The sequence below is a fragment of the Phyllobates terribilis genome, unplaced genomic scaffold (genome assembly GCF_046119375.1).
Source record: "Phyllobates terribilis strain yellow unplaced genomic scaffold, ASM4611937v1 Scaffold_2__4_contigs__length_985480577, whole genome shotgun sequence".
Lineage (NCBI taxonomy): Eukaryota > Metazoa > Chordata > Amphibia > Anura > Dendrobatidae > Phyllobates > Phyllobates terribilis.
In genome coordinates this window covers 435,434,916-435,456,428 of record NW_027362762.1, presented here as the reverse complement: position 1 = coordinate 435,456,428, position 21,513 = coordinate 435,434,916, and the positions used below count along the sequence as shown (strand labels likewise).

The 21,513-nt window shown below is 43.2% G+C and overlaps 1 protein-coding gene across 1 annotated transcript in view; it reads right to left on the bottom strand.

The window, feature by feature from the left end:
- Positions 1 to 20,288, bottom strand: part of PPM1E (protein phosphatase, Mg2+/Mn2+ dependent 1E) — a 307,370-nt gene extending 287,082 nt beyond the window's left edge. Inside the window, exon 1 of the mRNA XM_073665370.1 lies at positions 19,982 to 20,288. Within this exon, the coding sequence (XP_073521471.1) occupies positions 19,982 to 20,163 (182 nt within the window). The 5' untranslated portion in view covers positions 20,164 to 20,288. The remainder of the gene's footprint in view (positions 1 to 19,981) is intronic.
- Between the last annotated feature and the right edge of the window lie 1,225 nt (positions 20,289 to 21,513).

Sequence of the window (21,513 nt, the reverse complement as noted above, 5' to 3'; positions counted from 1 at the left end):
GCATGGAGGAGGAGGTGTGATGGTGTGGGGGTGCTTTGCTGGTAACACTGTTGGGGATTTATTAAAAATTGAAGGCATACTGAACCAGCATGGCTACCACAGCATCTTGCAGCGGCATGCTATTCCATCCGGTTTGCGTTTAGTTGGACCATAATTTATTTTTCAACAGGACAATGACCCCAAATACACCTCCAGGCTGTGTAAGGGCTATTTGACCAAGAAGGAGAGTGATAGGGTGCTACGCTAGATGACCTGGCCTCCACAGTCACCAGACCTGAACCCAATCGAGATGGTTTGGGGTGAGCTGGACCGCAGAGTGAAGGCAAAAGGGCCAACAAGTGCTAAGCATCTCTGGGAACTCCTTCAAGATTGTTGGAAGTCCATTTCCGGTGACTACCTCTTGAAGCTCATCAAGAAAATGCCAAGAGTGTGCAAAGCAGCCATCAAAGCAAATGGTGGCTACTTTGAAGAACCTAGAATATAAGACATATTTTCAGTTGTTTCACACTTTTTTGTTAAGTATATAATTCCACATGTGTTAATTCATAGTTTTGATGCCTTCAGTGTGAATGTAAAATTTTCATAGTCATGAAAATACAGAAAAATCTTTAAGTGAGAAGGTGTGTCCAAACTTTTGGTCTGTACTGTATATATATATATATATCCTTAAAATCACATTGTCTGATTTAGAAAGAAAATTTTTTCAAATTTTGGTGGAAAATAAGTATTTGGTCACCTACAAAAGTTCATCTCAGTACTTTGTTATATATTCTTTGTTGGCAATGACAGACGTCAAACGTTTTCTGTAAGTCTTCACAAGGTTGGCACACACTGTTGCTGGTATGTTGGCCCATTCCTCCATGCAGATCTCCTCTAGAGCAGTGATGTTTTGGCGCTGTCGCTGGGCAACACAGACTTTCAACTCCCTCCAAAAGGTTTTCTATAGGGTTTAGATCTGGTGACTGGCTAGGCCACTCCAGGACCTTGAAATGCTTCTTACAAAGCCACTCCTTCATTGCCCTGGCGGTGTGCTTGGGATCATTGTCATGCTGAAAGACCCAGCCACATTTCATCTTCAATGCCCTGGCTGATGGAAGGAGGTCTGCACTCAAAATCTCACGATACATGGCCCCATTCATTCTTTCATGTACACGCATCAGTCGTCCTGGTCCCTTGGCAGAGAAACAGCCCCAAAAGCATGATGTTACCACCCCCATGCTTCACAGTAGGTATGGTGTTTCTTTGGATGCAACTCAGCATTCTTTCTCCTCCAAACACGACGAGTCGTGTTTCTACCAAACAGTTCTACTTTGGTTTCAACTGACCATATAATATTCTCCCAATACTTTTCTGGATCATCCAAATGCTCTCTAGCAAACTTCGGACATGTAATGGCTTAAGCAGGGGGACATGTCTGGCGCTGCAGGATCTGAGTCCCTGGCGGCGTAGTGTGTTAATGATGGTAGCCTGTGTAACGTTGGTCCCAGCTCTCTGCAGGTCAGTCACTAGGTCAATTTTTGCTCACCATTTTTTAGATCATTTTGACCCCACGGGGTGAGAACTTGTGTGGAGCCCCAGATCGAGGGAGATTATCAGTGGTCTATGTCTTCCATTTTCTAATTATTGCTCCCACAGTTGATTTCTTCACATCAAGCTGCTTGCCTTTGCAGATTCAGTCTTCCCAGCCTGGTGCAGGGCTACAATTTTGCTTCTGGTGTTCTTCGACAGCTCTTTGGTCTTCCCCATAGTGGAGTTTGGAGTGTGACTGTTTGAGGTTGCGGACAGGTGTCTTTTATTCTGATAACAAGTTCAAACAGGTGCCAGTACTACAGGTAATGAGTGGAGGACAGAGGAGCCTCTTAAAGAAGAAGTTAGAGGTCTGTGAGAGCTAGAAATCTTGCTTATTTGTAATTGACCAAATACTTATTTTCCACCAAAATTTGAAAAAAAAATTCTTTCCAAATCAGACAATGTGATTTTCAGGATTTGTTCTCATTTTGTCTTTCATAGTTGAGGTCTACCTATGATGTCAATTACAGGCCTCTCTCATCTTTTTAAGTGGGAGTACAATTGGTGGCTGACTAAATACTTTTTTGCCCCATTGTAAATGATATATATATATAATCATTTCATATATTATTGCAAAGGTAAGCTTACCAAAGATAATTCTTTTAGTTACAAGCAATGGACTAAAGACAATTTGTTGCTTAGCAGCAAAAAACATAGTCATTGGGTGACAAGGTTGGACATCCATGCTCTTGTAGAGATCGTGATGTTCTCATTCACACTGAGAGTTGGTAGCATGAACTCGTATGTATCACTAGTAAATTTCTACATGTTGAAGGTTGCATGTGTAGAGTTATATAACCTAACGGATTTGATTATGTACAAACTGACGCACATATTTTCAGAAAAGGCCGGTAAAAACAAATGTGAAATATCAGGAGTAGCAGAACAGGAAAACATTCTGAAGGCAAGACAAATTTCACATAAATGAAACATTTTCTTTCAGAGCTCACAGCAAACACAATATAATCTCCCAGTTGCCAGGCAAATTTTAACCCATGAAGCGTGGGAGAATGAGGCTCTTAACTTGCTGTACTGAAAATAAAGGCAAATTTTGTTTAATCAAATCTTTCAACATGCATAGCATATAACACACAGGCAGTTTAAAGTGCAAGCAATGACTCCCCCACAACAAGGCAGGAGTTGAAGCTGGAAATACAGGACACAGACACTCCAGGGGATTCTCAGGACATGCATGAATGCTCCAGGACAGCCTCAGCACACGCAAGGAATGTGCAGGGCTAGCTTAGGACATCCATGAGATCACCAAGCCAATCTGAAAATATAACCAGAGACAATGTGTGCTATTTGGAATAGAAGGAAAGGGGAATTTAAGATAGCAAACTGTAAATGAATAGTTCTATCACCACCATCTTCACCTGTATGGAAAAATAATTATGAGTCACATATTCAGTCTTTAAATTATAGGATCATTACCATATTGATTTGATTAATGAAACATAACAACATAACAAACAACTCCTTATAGCTCGACATTTGCACAAAAGCTTATGCCTTTCAGAATTAAACACACCTGCCAGCAGGATTGTGCGCAGTAAACCACATACACTGCCAGGTGGGCGCCGTTACACTGAGTAAAATGATACCTTTGTTGATGAAATCTGTCTTGTGGTTCTTATATAATCTTTATTTTCATTTCTGACATAATGAGATTCTCGTGCTTCAGGCGGCCTTTGGGGAGGGGCTTTATGTGGTGCTCTAATTATGTATTCCTATCTCTGCCATCTGACAGGTCGCTGTGCCTTCGGTTGCCAAGAGATGCTACTGCGCAAGCGCGTCTGAAGGTGCCATATTACTGCAGGCAAATTCTTTTTCTGCCATTTTTCTGGAAGAAAATGAAAGATGCTACTGCACATGCACGGGCGGCGGGGGCCATTTTGGTGTATGTAAATGTCAGGTTTGGAACACAATTACACAGGCAGTATTTAAAATAGTAGGCAGGTCACTGAAGGCACAGTGACCTGTCAGAAGCCAGAGATATGAATACATAATGAGAGCACCAGTTACACCCCTCCCTAAAGTCCCGCCCTGAAGCACAAGCATCTCATTATGTCAGAAATGAAAATAAAGATTATATAAGAAGCACAGCACGGATTTCATCAACAAAGGTATTATTTTACTCAGTGTAACGGCGCCCACCTGACAGTGTAAGTGGTTTACTGCGCACAATCCTGCTGACAGGTGCGCTTTAAAATCGGTTTATTCATCAGCAGAAAGGTGATTTTTTTTTTACCTGAATTTTTTACCTGTATCAAAATGGAGCGAAAAGTCGGGATACCTGACCATTGCTCCATACATTCTTTATGGAGCTGCTGGAAAAAGCTGGCCACAACCCATAGGGAATGAGTGAAGCAGTATTTAATCATTCTTACACAGATATTAGTGACCTATTCTGCCTACCCTGCAGATAGGTGATAACTTGTTTTCACCGTACAACCCCTTTACGTTGAAGTTTTTTCTGTATCACCTTTATATAAGAATGCTGGATAATTTGAAAAAATTAAAAACCTGTTTCTAGAATAAATCAGGAATGCCTTTCTAATCCTGGACTTGTACATGCTCACTTAATAAAACATTTTTGTCAAATTAAAGGGGTTGTCTACTACTATTTAAGATTCCCCCAATGTATTTAAACTGTGGAGAGAAGATTTTTTCTAATTACCTTGTGTTCTGTCCCCACTTAAGGTGATTGAAGGTGCGCAGTAAAATTATGATGTGAGAGGTGTTACCTTCTTATCCTTGAAGCGAGGCAGACAGGACCAAGTGCGGCTCCAGGTGGATGGAGTCAAAAGTGGACGCAGAGAGATGAATCAGCGGTGGTTTATTTGAACCATACCCGAAGACAGTGAGGTAATACAGTGCAGATGATACAAGTAGCCAGTACTATAATAGTCTTGTGGGTGTTCACCTCTGGAGCCGCTACTGAGCTGCGGTCAAAAGACTTTGCTTTCTGCAGCCCAAAGGGGAATGTGTACCTCTCACGCTGGTGGCTGGTGTAAAAATGGATGCCAGGAAGTGAGGTAGTACACAGAGCTGCAGGACACTCCCACATTCTAGAAAAAATATAAAAGGAGGAGCGAGGGAGTGACCCAAAGTTTCAGGTCAGCAGGTGGCTGCAGACAAGCATGAACAGGAAACAACAGAACAGCAGACAGAACTATATGAAAGAGACACAAGGGAACAGCACACTCCCCGTCTGAAATTCACTTAGGGGATTTCACTACTAGAGTCTATAACTAAAAAACAACCTGTAAAGAAAAGGCATGTTAAAATGTAACGCTAAACACAAGTCAAGTCCGTATCGAAGAAGACTCAAGGTTCGAGACTTGTACTGTTCATTCAGTAGGGATGCTCTCAACAGGCAACAACAGAACAAGTTCGTGGATGGGTCTTGTAAAAGGCTTTGCCTCGCCTTTCCCGACGACCTTAAATTCCACCTTCTGAAATAGTCCGCCAAGTATTGAACACGTTTCCAATGCTTCTGATAAATGTTTGCATGAGTAAAATCTCCGCTAGGCAATATTGCGTTGTCGATCTTTTCAGTGATAAGAATTGCGGGATATCTTGTCCATAAAGGTGACGATGTGCTCTCTCATTTTGGGCTTGTTGCTCATGGTACGCTGAAGGGAGTTAAATCTAGACAGAACTTGTTCCCGATTGTTTGGGAGTCTTACCCTGGTAGCTCGGAAGGGTAATGGAGAAACCCAGTGGTTTGTTTCGTCTTTAGAGAACTCACAGACCATTATCTTGATGAATTCTTTGTTCTCTACTGACAGGGCTCCCCGCCATGACTGGAAGTGGGAGCGATGTCGGAGACTGCAGTCGGTGAATCTCTGGAGAGCGGGGTTGGGTGCATAGCTGAGGTGTGGTTTTCGCTATCACACTCCTTACACTTGATGACAGCTTCACAGTCTTTGGCCATATGCCCCACTGAAGCGCAGCATCTGAAACATACCCCAAGCTCGGTGAGGACTTTTTTGCGCTCCTGAAGGGCCTTGGACCTGAACCCTCTGCACTTGCTCAGTGAGTGAGGTTTCTTGTGAATGGGACACTCCTGATTGAAGGACTTGTCTCCTGATGATGCGGTGTACTGTGTACCGGTGGGTACTGCAGGTGATGGGAGATTAGTCTTTCTAACAATCACAGTGTTCTCAAAGTCTCTACGTTTCTGTATGACACCTTCATACTTCGATGATGGTGTAGTCGAGGTTGCGGTGTTAAGCTGTAGGAAGTCGAGGCTGGGGTCGTTCCTCATCTGGGATTGCTCGTCGACGAACCTGCAGAAATGAATGAATGGGGGGGAAGGTGACGTTGTGCACTCTCTTGGACTTTGTGACTGACGTTGCCCACTTATCCTGCAAACTGTACGGTAGCTTCATCGCGATTGGGTTCACTCCATGTGCTGCATCCAGATAACACAGGCCGGACAGACGAGGGTCTCTTTTGGCGAGCTCCAGCTCTATGAGCAAATCACTTAGGTCTCGAAGCTTGTGGACTTCCTTGAGGTTGATCTTTGGGATGTTCTGAAGTCTCTTGAATAGGGCCTTTTCTATTGCTTCTGCACTGCCAAAGGTGCGTTCCAGTCTTTGCCAGGCAGCAGCGAGACCTGCTCCTGCTTGTCCCACGTAGACAGTTCTAAGGTTCTTGATATGGTTTGTAGACTCTGGACCCAACCATTTGACCATGAGGTCAAGCTCCTGTTCTGCGGTGAGACTGAGGTTGGCGATTGCAGCCTTGAAGGTTGTCTTCCAGGCCCTGTAGTTCTCTGCACAATCATCAAATTTGGAAAGACTGGTGTTGATTAACTCTCTGCTCACCATAAACCTGGCAAACTCCGACATATCGGATTTCTCACTGCTTGTTGTCACGACAACTTGTGATGTCCTTTGGGCGTATGGGTTGCCTGGCGTGAAAGGTTGAGATGTTTCCGGGTAGAATGATGTTGCGGCAGGGTTGAGCTGTGGTTTAGCCTCTGTAGATTCTGATGACTGCTGCTTGAGCTGTGGAGGTGGATGAAGAAATGCTTGGTAGCCAGCTTGCTGTAGTGACTGCATTTGAGAAGGCACCTCCTGGTGACTGTCATTCACTTGCTCAGGTGCCGTGGAAGGCTTTGGTACTGCCGGTGGAGCTGACTTGGAGACCTCAGTGTCGTTGGCTTGGACGGCGATGCAGCCTGGGATTGACTCAGGTAACTGGCTCAACACAGTCTCTGGTGCGATCAACCGGATCGTCTATTTCCTGTGGTGGAGAGCAAACTGGATCAAGACCTTGGCTCAAAGCTTGCTCGAGTAGCTTCACTTCAACTAACGCAACTTCCTCTTCCATCTGTAAATGAAGAACCTTTATCCGAGCCTCCGCTTCTGCCCTCTTATTCTCTGCTTCTACCCTCTTAGTCTCTGCTTCAGCACTCTTGATCTCCGCTTCAGCTCTCTTGATCTCTGCTTCAGCTCTCTTGATCTCCGCTTCAGCTCTCTTGATCTCCGCTTCAGCTCTCTTGATCTCCGCTTCAGCTCTCTTGATCTCCGCTTCAGCTCTCTTGATCTCCGCTTCAGCTCTCTTGATCTCCGCTTCAGCTCTCTTGATCTCCGCTTCAGCTCTCTTGATCTCCGCTTCAGCTCTCTTGATCTCCGCTTCAGCTCTCTTGATCTCTGCTTCAGCTCTCTTGATCTCTGCTTCAGCTCTCTTGATCTCTGCTTCAGCTTCTCTTTCTGTGAAGGAACATCTCACCTTGGATTGTTCTGCTCTTATGCGGGCCTCTAGAATTCTGTCACTCAAGGCTAAGCTTCTTGAGGATGATGCTCTTGATGACGGAGAGGAGTGTCTAGATGAGGTTGTCCTGTGAGATCTAGTTTCTTGCTGGTGAGAAATACGGTATTCTGCTTCATCTTTGACATTTTGTACCTTGGCGTCTCTTTCCCTGTATACCAATTCTGCCTTGCTCAGATCTGAAAGGGCTTCGTCAAGATTGAAGCTTTTTAGAAAGGTAGTGTACCTCGTAAACAGCCTCTGGTATTTTTCTTGAGCTGTGTTCAGTCGTTCAATGGCAGCTTGTAAGTTTGCAGTGTCACCTGAAGAGGATTGAAGTTTTGATATGTGGCAAGAAACCTGTTCCCATAGTTCTTCAAGGTTGTCACATAGTTCGTCTTTTGTATTGCGATAGTTCTCAATAGCCTTTATTGTTGGTTTGACAGAGCGTCTTTGTCAAACAACTTTATCTGCTGGGATCGTGGCTTCTGCTTCTCGCTCTTCATCGTGGACAGAATCGGGTTGTATTTGCTCTGTTTCAGCAGTGGGAAACTGTGCAAGGTCTTTTTCAGCCATTTTGGTTTAAGGTGTGCTGTCTCTTTAAGAAACTAAACTTTTGAATTGGGGGCTGGAAATTGCGGTGCAGCTTCATTAAGACGCCCTGATAAGATTCCTAAGGTGTTTTGTAGAGAAATGTGGGTTTTTGTTTGTTTTTCGGTGCGGCAATCAACAGTGATGTGGTATAACATACTGCAAGTTTATAGCAGGGTATGGGCGGAGGGAAACCTCTGGCACAGATGTGAGGGCTTCCTGTTAGGCTTACCCAGGCAAGCGCTGTTGTTGGGCAGATTCCAGAGTGAGGTGCTGGATTCTTAGGGAGTCAGTAGCCGGATAATGATCTTAAGGCACTGTTTTTGCTGGGCTTAAAGCAGTCTTTTGACTGTTCTGTCCCCACTTAAGGCGATTGAAGGTGCACAGTAAAATTATGATGTGAGAGGTGTTACCTTCTTATCCTTGAAGCGAGGCAGACAGGAGCAAGTGCGGCTCCAGGTGGATGGAGTCAAACGTGGACGCAGAGAGATGGATCAGCGGTGGTTTATTTGAACCATACCCGAAGACAGTGAGGTAATACAGTGCAGATGATACGAGTAGCCAGTACTGTAATAGTCTTGTGGGTGTTCACTTCTGGAGCCGCTACTGAGCTGCGGAGCTGCTGCTGGTCAAAAGACTTTGCTTTCTGCAGCCCTAAGGGGAATGTGTACCTCTCACACTGGTGGCTGGAGTAAAAATGGATGCCAGGAAGTGAGGTTACTACACAGAGCTGCAGGACACTCCCACATTCTAGAAAAAAGGTAAAAGGAGGAGCGAGGGAGTGACATAAAGCTTCTGGTCAGCAGGGGGCAGCAGACGAGCATGAACAGGAAACAACAGAACAGCAGACCGAACTATATGAAAGAGACACAAGGGAACAGCACACCTTGCGCTGTCTTTATTGCCTGTGAGCAGCGGCATCGCTGGCCGCTCACAGGCATCATGTGACCCCTGGCTGCAGCCGGCTCTGGCTTCCGCTGAGGTCACGTCAAGTCAGGCGTGACTCAGTGACGTGCTCCCCGCTGATTGATGGGCTGTGGGCGGGGTTTCCCAGCGTGTCACAGGCCAGCATCCACCGTGTGCTTTCCCAATGAATACAGGATAGGGAAAGCACACGGTGGATGCTGGGCTGTGACGCGCGGGGGAAACCCCGCCCACAGCCCATCAATCAGCGGGGAGCACGTCACTGAGTCACACCTGACTTGACGTGACCTATGTGGATGCCAGAGAAGGCTGCAGCCGGGGGTTACATGATTCCTATGAGCTGTTAGCGATAGCGCCGCTCACAGGCAATAAAGACAACGCAAGGTAATTAGAAAAAATCTTCTCTCCACAGTTTAAATACATTCGGGGGCATTTTAAATAGTAGTGGACAACCGCTTTGAGTCTGGCCATGAAGATTTGGAATTAATGCAATACAGGGTGAGAGGGACAGCAGAGTAACACAGCTCTGCCTACAGCAGAGTGAATTAACACTTTTTTTGTTGTTGTTAATTTGCTTCCAAAATGAAACAACAGCTTAAAGAAAAACATTTCCTACCATATTTGCTGCTTTAGAATCTGTGCAACACCTAAACATAGCTGGCTGTCCTGCTGCTTCTGACAGAATAGGTAGCACACTGCACCTGGTCAGCTTAGGATGGATGTCATTTGCTCTCCCCTACTGTTCTCTCAGCATTTTGGATAAGAAACAAAGGATGTAAAAGGGGAAGGTATAACAGCAATGAAGTTGTACTGCTATATGAAAGCCAGTTAAGATAGCAGCTTCCTTGACACACAGACCAAACACATGTATAAGAGGAAAGTCTGAAACTAAAAACAGATTGTACATCAAGTGGTCTGAAAGTGAACAAAGAAAGGACAATGGCAGCCTAAAACTTTCTCAAACTTTAGTAGTATTTTTATGACCACAGTCTACTTTTCCTATTGAAAGTAGACAGTTGAGATGTCCCTTTAGACACAGCAGATCAACAGCACAGCATCCACCCACCCACAGAGAACCCGGATGATATCCATTTCCTGAAATGCAGGATTATAACATTTCTTGAAAGGTCATAAAGTTGGTTCCTGGGCACAGTAATGGCATTCTCTTTCCTTGTCTATGTAACAAAACGTGGGTTGATTGATTAATCTGTAGCTGTGATACACAATAGTTTTATGGCTGGCTAGCACCAGGTTATGACATGGCAAGTTAAAGAGCATTAAATATATAATTAATTTATGGCAAGTGCATTTCCATTCCAAGGTTTATGATTCCCAAACAGATATTGGATAGACCAGGGCGGCTAAAATGCAACCATAGCATGTCTGTTGTTAAAGGCTAGAAGAAGATACTCTTAGTTTGGACTCATCATTTAGAGACTAATGATTCTACTAGTCAGAGCGCTGCTAGTGGAGAATATGGTGCACTTTGAAGGCACCACACGGTGCAAAAGACTACCTATGGTAGTTCAGAACTGTGAGGTCCCCATGTGTTGCCATGGAGGATCAAAGTATGAGGTTTTGACATGCAGAAGTACTAAGTATATGTTGCCTAACCCTAAATGACAGTTCGCATAAATCGTAATAATTAAAAATACAGTTTCATAAACTATGTATGGATACGAACCTATCATTTTAATGAATACTTATGTAATAAAACACAACAAACTTTGGTAAAGCAACTTTTCCTTTAAATCTTAAGCTGATAAGGACCATGACCAATTTTTCATTTGTTTCCTGAGCTTTTCTCCAACAGTTTTGACTTTTGCAGGGTTTTCCCATAGTACTTGTGGTGTTTTTTTAACTGTCATTTTCCAGTCGTCTTTTTTTTCCCACTCTATTGAATGATGAAGAACCTGCTAATGCTTTTTTTTAAGCAAAAACAATGGCGAAACATTCCAAAAGAGACCTATGCCTTGATTTTTGAAGGGTTTTCAAATCACAAATTCACATCACATTTGTGATGTCTTTAATGGTGTCATTCTCCGGTTGTTGTTTTTTCCCACTCCACTGAATAATGAGGAAACCAGTAATGTGTTTTTTTTTAGCAAACACAATGGCAAAACACTCCAAAATACGTCTGGGGGTCTTCGGGCATCTTTTGAACTTGTCCATTGACTTGTACTGTAAAGTACAAAGATTCTTCTAAGCGGAAAATGATGTAAAAAATGGACATGTCACTTATTTTAAGTGCATGGCATTTTATTTTAATGGTGTTTTTAGGAACCTGAAGCTGCTAAAAAACATACAAAAGCCTCAACATATGCACTGCAACTTGTTTCTACATAAAAATGCATATGTTCATTCTTTTAATCATTTTCTGATAGTTTTGTAAGGGGTTTCAGCCTGAAAAAGATGTGTGCACATAAGTTTCCCTCAGGTTACTACATAATATTTTTGACGGCATCCCTTGGATTATTGTAGACATTCTGACATACAACCCCAATTCCAAAAAAGTTAGGACGCTGTTTAACATGTAATGAACACAAGAAAACAATGATTTGGAAATCTCTTATAGCTATTTTTTATTCACAAGAGAACAGAGCACAAATAAGAAGTTAAAAGATAGATATTTTTCTATTAATTGAAAAAACTAACTCATTTAGAAATTGATGGAAGCAACAAATCTCAAAAAAGTTGGGACAAAGTTAACACAAGGTTGGAAAAGTATAGTGAAAAACAACTGAAGGGTCATTTTCAACTAACTCACATGACTGTGTATAAAAAGAGCATGTTAGAGAGGCAGAGGCTCTCAGAATCAAATATGGTCAGATGTTCACCTATCTGTGAACAACTGCCTCTAAAAATTGTGGAAAAAAAAGTTAAAAAAATGTTGCTCAACGTAAAATTGCAAATATTTTTAATATCTCACCTATATAGTACATGATATCATCAAAAGATTGAGTGATTCTGCCTAAATCCTGGAGTACAAGGGAGAAGGCTGAAGGTCAATATTGTATGCTCATGATCTAAGGGCTCTCAGGAAAATAGTCATGATTTGGTTAGGTAAATCACTGCATGGGCTCAGGAATACATCCCGAAATCATTTTGTGAACAACGTTCACTGTACAATCCATAAATGCAAGTTAAAGCTCTATCATGCAAAAACAGAAGCCTTATATCAACACAATCCAAAAACGCTGTTGTCTTTTCTGGGCCTAAGCATCTAAAATGGGGTGAGGCAAAACGGAAAACTTTTCTGTGGTCAAATAAATCAAAATTTGAAATTCTTTATGGAAATCAGGGACACGGTGTCCTATGGACAAAAGAGGAGAGGGTCCATCCAGCCTGTTATCAGTGCACAGTCCAAAAGTCTGCACCGCTGATGGTACATCTTTTAAGACACTATCAATGCTGAGTATTATATAGAGGTTTTAGAACAACATATGCTCCCATCCAGACAATGTCTATTTCGGGGAAGGCCTTGTATATTTCAGCAGGTCAATGCTAAACCACATACTGCATCCATCACAACGTCATGACTCCACAGAAGAAGAGTTCAGGTGACCTCCCTGTATTCAGACCTTTCATCAATAGAAAACAATTGGTGCATTATGAAATGAAAAGTCCAGCAAAGAAGACCCCGGACTGTTGAAAAGAAATAATCATACATCAGATAAGAATGGGACAACATTCCTCTCCCAAAAGTCCAGCAGTTGGTCTCCACACTTCCCAGATGGTTACAGACTAATGTAAAAAGAAGATGAGATGCCACACAATGATAGACATGGCACTGGTCCAAGGTTTTGGAGATGCATGGCTGACATCAATTTCTAAATTAGTTAATTTTTTCAAATTAAATGGAAAAATGTCTAACTTTTACCTTCTGATATGTGCTCTGTTGTGAAATAATATGCTATAAACGCTTTCCAAATCATTGCATTCTTATTTTCTTTACATTTTACACAGTGTAAAATGTAAAGATAACTGTTTTATCATGGCTTTTCCCACCATAGATAGTTATCAACTATCCACAGGATAGCTGACAAATATGTAATTACTGCGGGGCCCCCCAACAGAGAGCCCTGCATTTATCTCTATGTCAAAGCCCCATGTTTCTCCAAACTACATTAATGCAGAGACGTTCTGAGAGGCTTCGATTGTAGGACAAGATATGAATTGCCTTTGACTTGAAATATATGGCTCATGGATGGTCATCATACCACCATGTGTATAAGCCCTTACAACCTGTATTTGAGCTTTCCCTATTAAGTTTGACTTTCTCACATTGTTTAGTTGCGATAATATGGTTTCAATCACACAATGATATGGTTATACTTTGAATATTTAACTTTAGACCAAAAATGTGCCTCATCGCTTACAGATGAGATGAGATGAGATGGGGATTGCTCAAGTACAAGCACTGTATCCAGACACTCTATATACATTCCTGTTTGTAACCAGTGTGTGTAATCGCCTTTACTCAAATTGTAACACTTTCCATTACACATAAATGATTAGATGAGAAGGATCTGAAAGGATTCAGCACAATTTCACAACATGAGTTTGCATAATGTTATAACAGCACATTTATTTTATCAGGAAGAACAGCTAAGCGGGAGTGCTCATTTCTATGCGGCAGAAAATTGAAGAAAAGGAAAATAATACCTGCTTTTAGATTGGCACAATTGGTTCTTGTGTGAGGCTGGTAAGGTAGATCTACCCTTTAGAGCCCATAAAAATATAATTATAAAATGTGAATAACTCTTAAAACCATTTAAAGGGTTTTCAAGGATTTGAAAAACCTTGAACTTAGGCTCAAACATATCAATATTCAAATATACTTACCTTGCCCATTCCACTCCTGTTCCCACCATGATGGCCTATCATTACTGAAAATATGTCAGCACTAGGGGACAACACGAGAGGTGTCAGATATGTGGGCCCAGAGAAGTAGGAACACAATTGGTAAGATATGTAAATGGTAAAGCTTGTTAGCTTTTAAATTTAGTCAAAATTCATAGCTTATTAGATCTCAAAAAAAACTTTAAACTCTAGGCAACCAGGGCATTAATCAGGTGCTATGTGGCAGAAGGAACGCTACCAACCTTAGGCAACCAGGGCATTAATCAGGTGCTATGTGGCAGAAGGAACGCTACCAACCTTAGGCAACCAGGGCATTAATCAGGTGCTATGTGGCAGGAGGAACGCTATCAAACCTTAGGCAACCAGTAATCAGGCGCTATATGGCAGGAGGAACGCTCTCAAACCTTAGGCAACCAGTGCAATAATCAGGTGCTATGTGGCAGGAGGAACGCTATCAAACCTTAGGCAACCAGTAATCAGGCGCTATGTGGCAGGAGGAACACTATCAAACCTTAGGCAACCAGTAATCAGGTGCTATGTGGCAGGAGGAACGCTCTCAAACCTTAGGCAACCAGTGCAATAATCAGGTGCTATGTGGCAGGAGGAACGCTATCAAACCTTAGGCAACCAGTAATCAGGTGCTATGTGGCAGGAGGAACACTATCAAACCTTAGGCAACCCGTAATCAGGTGCTATGTGGCAGGAGGAACACTATCAAACCTTAGGCAACCCGTAATCAGGTGCTATGTGGCAGGAGGAACACTATCAAACCTTAGGCAACCAGTAATCAGGTGCTATGTGGCAGGAGGAACGCTATCAAACCTTAGGCAACCAGTAATCAGGTGCTATGTGGCAGAAGGAACGCTATCAAACCGTAGGCAACCAGTAATCAGGTGCTATGTGGCAGGAGGAACGCTATCAAACCTTAGGCAACCAGTAATCAGGTGCTATGTGGCAGGAGGAACGCTATCAAACCGTAGGCAACCAGTAATCAGATGCTATGTGGCAGGAGGAACGCTATCAAACCTTAGGCAACCAGTAATCAGGTGCTATGTGGCAGGAGGAACACTATCAAACCTTAGGCAACCAGTAATCAGGTGCTATGTGGCAGGAGGAACACTATCAAACCTTAGGCAACCCGTAATCAGGTGCTATGTGGCAGGAGGAACACTATCAAACCTTAGGCAACCAGTAATCAGGTGCTATGTGGCAGGAGGAACACTATCAAACCGTAGGCAACCAGTAATCAGGTGCTATGTGGCAGGAGGAACGTTATCAAACCTTAGGCAACCAGTAATCAGGTGCTATGTGGCAGGAGGAACGCTATCAAACCTTAGGCAACCAGTAATCAGGTGCTATGTGGCAGGAGGAACGCTATCAAACCTTAGGCAACCAGTAATCAGGTGCTATGTGGCAGGAGGAACGCTATCAAACCTTAGGCAACCAGTAATCAGGTGCTATGTGGCAGGAGGAACACTATCAAACCGTAGGCAACCAGTAATCAGGTGCTATGTGGCAGGAGGAACGTTATCAAACCTTAGGCAACCAGTAATCAGGTGCTATGTGGCAGGAGGAACGCTATCAAACCTTAGGCAACCAGTAATCAGGTGCTATGTCGCAGGAGGAACACTATCAAACCATTGGCAACCAGTGCATTAGCCTCAGGTGCTGTATGGTAGGAGGGACCCCATCAAACCTTAGGCAACCAATGCAATAGTCTCAGGTACTGTGTGGTAATAGGGGTGCCATCAAACCTTAGGCAACCAGTGCATTAGCTTCAGAAGCTGTGAGGTAGGAGGGACACCAACAAACCATAGGAAATCCATGCATTAGCCTCAGGTGATGGGTGGTAGGAGAGATGCCATCAAACCACTTTATCTTGCCGAGGGGCAGTAAACTGATTTTTTGCCATGAGTGAGAGAAATCTAGCTAAGGCTCTGAAAAAAGTGACCTATATCATCCCATATTACCGTAAACATGTCTCTTCTCCTTATAGAGCGCAGCAGGGCTCCTCACTGTGACTGCAGGCAGAAAGAATTTGTTCCTCATGTTTGCACATATTCAGCATGATCAGCAATGAACTTGTTTCCTAAATCTAGTTCATAAACTGGCTTTCTATCACATCGCTGGATGTGTACGCCATTTCACTACCAAATAATTTAAAGTACCACACACTTTTTTATTTCACCACGGGTTAGGTATCAGTAATTTATGTGTTCCCTGTGTGTATTAAAATACTTACCGGTTTTCGGCACCGCTCTGGTCTTTCTCCGCCATCTTGTGACCGCACATCCGACTGGCCGGAAGTCACTGTTAGTCACTGGAGTGATCCGACCAGTCAGAACTCTGCTTAAGTGGCGCAGAAGGAGACTGGAGCGGCGCTGGGAACAGCAGAAGACGGTGACTGGTAAGTATTTTACATACATTGCTGAACATTGGGAACATTCATTGCTGAAAACTATCCACAACTGGACATGTGTAGTACTGCCAGACCTCGCCTCCCCAAGTCGCCAGGTGAGTTTTACTACAGGGCACTTTTTATTCTATTCCTGAAGCACCTTCAGTCATATAGAAAGCAATGTTTTAGCTTCCAGAAAATATTTCTGACATTTATATAGAAGAATGTGTCTTATCTGTATTTGTAGTCAACTTATTTTGCATTATTCTTTATTTTTTTTCTTGTTTTGCATTGACATTTTTTTTTGGGGGGGGAGAGGTGGTGGCTTAAAAGCGATTACTAGATTCCAATAGTATATAAATGTAATATTTATCTTAAGATAAATCATAATACTTTATAAACAGTTATGTGTATAAGTGATATCCCCGAGGGTAAGGCTCTGTTCACATCTGCGATGTTATTTTTTGTATTTTTGTTATGTTCTGTGAATAGAAATGCAAAAACTGTGGAAGTGATGGACATCCTGGACACCAGCAGAGCTCAGACAGACCCCATTAACTATAATGGGGTTCATACAGTGGCTTGAAAAAGTATTTAGGTGTATCAGAATACAAGGAGACTCAATGCAAATCCACGTCACAATTTTCAGATTTATATTTTCAAAATATTTAGAAAACCATGTATCATTTCCTTTACACTTCACAAACACTTGCTACTTTGTGTTGGTATATCACAAGAAATCCCAATAAAATATATTTAAGTTTATGGAAGTAATGTGAAAAAAATGTGGAAAACTTCACGGGGTATGAATACTTTTTCAAAGCAGTGTATGTTCTCCCCATGTTTGTCTGGTTTCCCTCCAGGTTCTCCGGTTTCCTCCCACACTTTAAAGACATACTTATAGGGAAATTTAGATTGTGAGCTCTATTGGGGACAGAGTTGACAATATCTTTAAAGCGCTGTGGAATATGATGGTGCTATATAATTGAAGCATAATAAATAGTGATGAGCGAGTATGTTTTGTTAACCCTTTCTCCGAGTATACTCGGCCGAGCACCGAGTATTTATAGCGTGCTCTGGCTTTAAGTTTTCGTCGCTCCGTGAACATGATTTGCGACTGTTTGACAGATTTAATACATGTGAGGAATGCCTGTTTTTCCAGCATTCCTCACATGTATTAAATCTGTCAAACAGTTGCAGATCATGTTCACGGAGCGACGAAAACTTAAAGCCCGAGCACGCTATAAATACTCGGTGCTCGGCCGAGTATACTCGGAGAAAGGGTTAACAAAACATACTCGCTCATCACTAATAATAAATAAATAATAATATGTTCATCTGATTTCTGTCATGGTATCCACCATTTTACAAAACAAAATAATGAAGCATAATTTTACCCGGATCTGCGGCAAAGACTCCATGCTGTGCTTTCAATGCCGATGTGAATGGAGCCTGATGAGCTGGTTTTGTAGTACATGTACACATCATGAAGGGAAATTTTACAGTTTGCCATTGCTAGCATCACAATTCTTATATAACATTGTCATTATCTGTGAGGTGACGTAACACTCGTTCTGGATTTTATCCTAAGTCATGTGACAAGGCTCGTTAGAGAGTCAATATTAACTTTTAGGATTGCTACTTCCTATAGGTGGCACTAGAGTTCTAGTCCTCTTCCTCTCTAAAGAGACAATTTGCATATTACAGAGGAGCATTGCAGCTTAAAAGTCTCCTCACCTTGACATGCTTAACATGTCACTCTCCACAAGGAGAAACATTACCCCTTGGATCCCGGTCAGACGCCTCTTACCCAGCCAAACCAGATCTCATACTTTTCACTGATGAGAAGCAGTACCCCGAAACACTGTGTCTGCAAATTGAGATTCTGGCTTTTATCCTAAGTCATGTGACAAGGCAAGTCCTCTTTCTCTCTGAAAAGACAACTCATGTCTTTCTAACATTGTTCTTGTCTGTGAGAATTGTGGGATTAGGATAGAAATTTGCCAATAAATTTATATCCTAATCTGTACACAATGGGCATTTACTCTAGTAAGCCATCTTCAATGACTGTTAAGGGCCAGCTCAGGTTGGCGCTATAAGGCCATGTTCACATGTTCAGTTCTCAGCAATATGCTGTATAATATAAGTGAAAGGGGTTTTCGACATGTCCATGACCTTGATTGGATTACAATTCCTGGCCTGATGGGCAGGTTTCCTGGTCTGTGCTAACTGCCTCATATACGACTGTCCTGATGGGCCAGTAAGAACAGATCAGTAGACCTGCTGGTTGAGCTGGGTATTGCAGTTTCAAGCTCGTCTGGATACAGCCCGTTCTCATGGGCAGTGGGAATCTACAAACTCTCCTTCCCAAAATTACTCCAATGCTAGCACACACACTAGGAGGGGAACACGGCAAAGGACCCCCAGCCTCTGCCCTGCTATAGAGATGGAAAGAGGAGGCAGCACATTTGCTGGGACGGTGATGGCATAACTGGCACCAAGATGTACATTATAGCCTTCCATAAAAACAGTTTTCATGTAAGCAAATTACAAACAATAGAATATTGTCAGCAATATTGGTAAATAATACATTCATCTTCCCATTATGAGTGATACAAAATGGCCTTTCTTTCCCCCCAAACCTCTTAATCAGCTATTAAAGCTGGCATTGGGTTTCCACAAAATACTGACTGTCAAATCTATAGTTCTGCAGCCCTGATGACTATATGAGTGCCATCCAAGCTGTATAAGATCCTGAATGGAGAACAGTTATTCTGCACAAATGTAAAGCTCCAACACCTCCCCATGGCTGCAGTGGACTGACTTTATAGCAGTCAGATTGGGGCTCAACCAGCTTTCCAAAGAACTGATGCAATTCTAACAATCGGAAGAGAATAATTATATATTTTACCTAAAAGGCACACTGTATTAAACAAAGCGGATAAGCAAGATGAGGCTAAGTGATAGAACTTGTTGCTTATAGGTACGTCAATGAGAAATAGATCAGAGATGGATAGATGATAGATATGATACATAGATAGAGATAGAAAGATGGCAGATATGATACAAAGAGACAGAGATAGATGATAGATATGATACATAGATATGGCTAGATAGATATGGGATGCATAGATAGATAGATATGGGATGGATAGATAGATGAATAGATATGATACATGATATAGATAGATAGATATGGGATGGATAGATAGATGATAGATAGATGAATAGATATGATACATAGATAAGGCTAGATAGACAGATAGATAGATTTGATACATAAATGGATAATGGATGGATAGATAGATGGATAATTGATGGATAGATGATAGATAGATATGATACATAGAGAGAGATAGATAATAGACAGACACCCTGTGATGCCAGCTCTGTGCCCGGCAGTGGCACAGCATGCCAGTGACAGCTCAGCAGGTGTCAGGTGAGCAGGGCAGAGGGGGCTGTAGCTCCTCCACCAGGTGACACACTGCCAGCTCTGTGGACCCCAGGACTGGCTGGAACTCTCTGGGATGAGGATGAGCACACTGCCGGCTGGGATGTCTTGATCTTACAACCAGCATTATGTAACAGGGCTTAGGTGGGATTGTCAGCCATGGCTGCCCTGTAGGACATCTGCCACACGAGGGGATCCTGCCCTACAGGTAGAGCTCTCCGTGCCAGTCATTGTGAAGTCAGGCAGGGCACATGCATCCTGTCAATGTCACTGATCACAGCGCTTTCAGGCTATTTTTAGCAGCACTCATGTACCCCTTCTCATCAAGTGCCCTCTGCTCCCGGGAAAGCCCATGCCTAGCCCTGCTCTCATGCCCTCTGCACCAGCCAACTCTATGCATACAGAAGAATCCAGCACTTAACTATTTGCAGAGCTGCTGCAGGCACAGGTCCAGGCATTCTCCTTCCACCTCCTCCGGAGTGATATGGTCGGACAGCGGACGGAGTGGGATGGGGTCCTCCTCCCCGAAGGGTCCCCTGAACTCCCCGAGGAAAAGCTCCAGGAACCTGCGGCAGGTTTTCTCCTCGTTGGATGCGCCGGACATCGCTTCTCATTCCTGGGCGGAGATCGGGAAGAAGGACTGGCAGCGGCGGCGGCAGCACTGGCACTGGCGGCACTGAGCGATCTGCTCCTGCATCCTACAAATAGCGGCGGCGTGACGGCAGCAGGCGGTCATGTGACCTCGGGGGCGGGGCCTGCGCTGTCACACGATGGCTGCTGTCACTGTGACTCCTGTGTGCTTCTGCTGCGGAGCCCGGCAGTGACATTCAGGCATGGAGAGTAAGACACCTGGTGATGTGCCTGGTGACTGTGCTTCATTCCTGGGTCACATTTCTCCACCTGATCCTGATTGGGGGTATACATGATGGGATTTTACGTAGGTGTAGTGACCCCAATCAGATGGCTCCATTGGTAGGTCCTAGCCTGTCTGTAGGTTTAATCCCTTACCTTGTCAGCTGGCTTCAAGGTGAATAAGGGCAGAACGAGACAGGGGCCCATCTATGCAGCCACCTGTCCATGGGAAGCTATATAGATGAAATGCCTCGCTCAGAAATGGGATCCACGCCCCTGTTTGTAAAAAGTACAAGGAACTACAATAAAACCAAAGAAATGAGCCGCAGCATAAGTTGGTATACGTGCAACCTGTAAGAGCACGTTCACACTGTGGCAATTTAACAGACAAAACCCAAGAATAAAACAGAGTATGTGTTAGATATTAGATTCCTTAATGTACCCCCTTTCACTGTGATAACAGATTTACATCCCCTTGGCAATCGCACAAGCAGCGTCACATGGTAGCCACCTGGAATGGCTTCCAATGAACAGGCATGCCTCATCAAGAGCTCCTTTGTGGAATCACCAGGAAGGACAATTATTGCATGGACAGGCGTGTCCAAACTTTTGTTCAGTAATTTAGATTTGCATCAATATGTGCTTTACATGTGATATATACTATATGTGAAAAGGACGGAGACCCTGCCCACTCCCACTATCTCCCACTTTGCCTGGTTTCAAAACTGTCGAGCAGGGGGAAAAGTCACAAACTGTAGCCCAAATCGGAGCATGTGCCATTGTTTGTCACTTTCATACACCAAAAAACCTGCCTCTGTAGCCCTATTCATATATCCCAAGAGTCCTTAGACTACATACCAGAACCAGTTCCTTCCTATGTACCATACAAACTGGTTGTATAGATATCAATTCTATATGTTTTCGGGTTTGGGCTGTGCTGATTTTGTACCTTCTAAATGGAGCCATACAGCATTTATCACATTCTGTAACTCAGCCGATCATGGACCAAATTGAAAGCACTCTGGTCTGAAATATATGCACCCAAAGCTCACAGACTCCGGATGATCCTGTGGACTCGATTACATGATAATGGCACAACGGT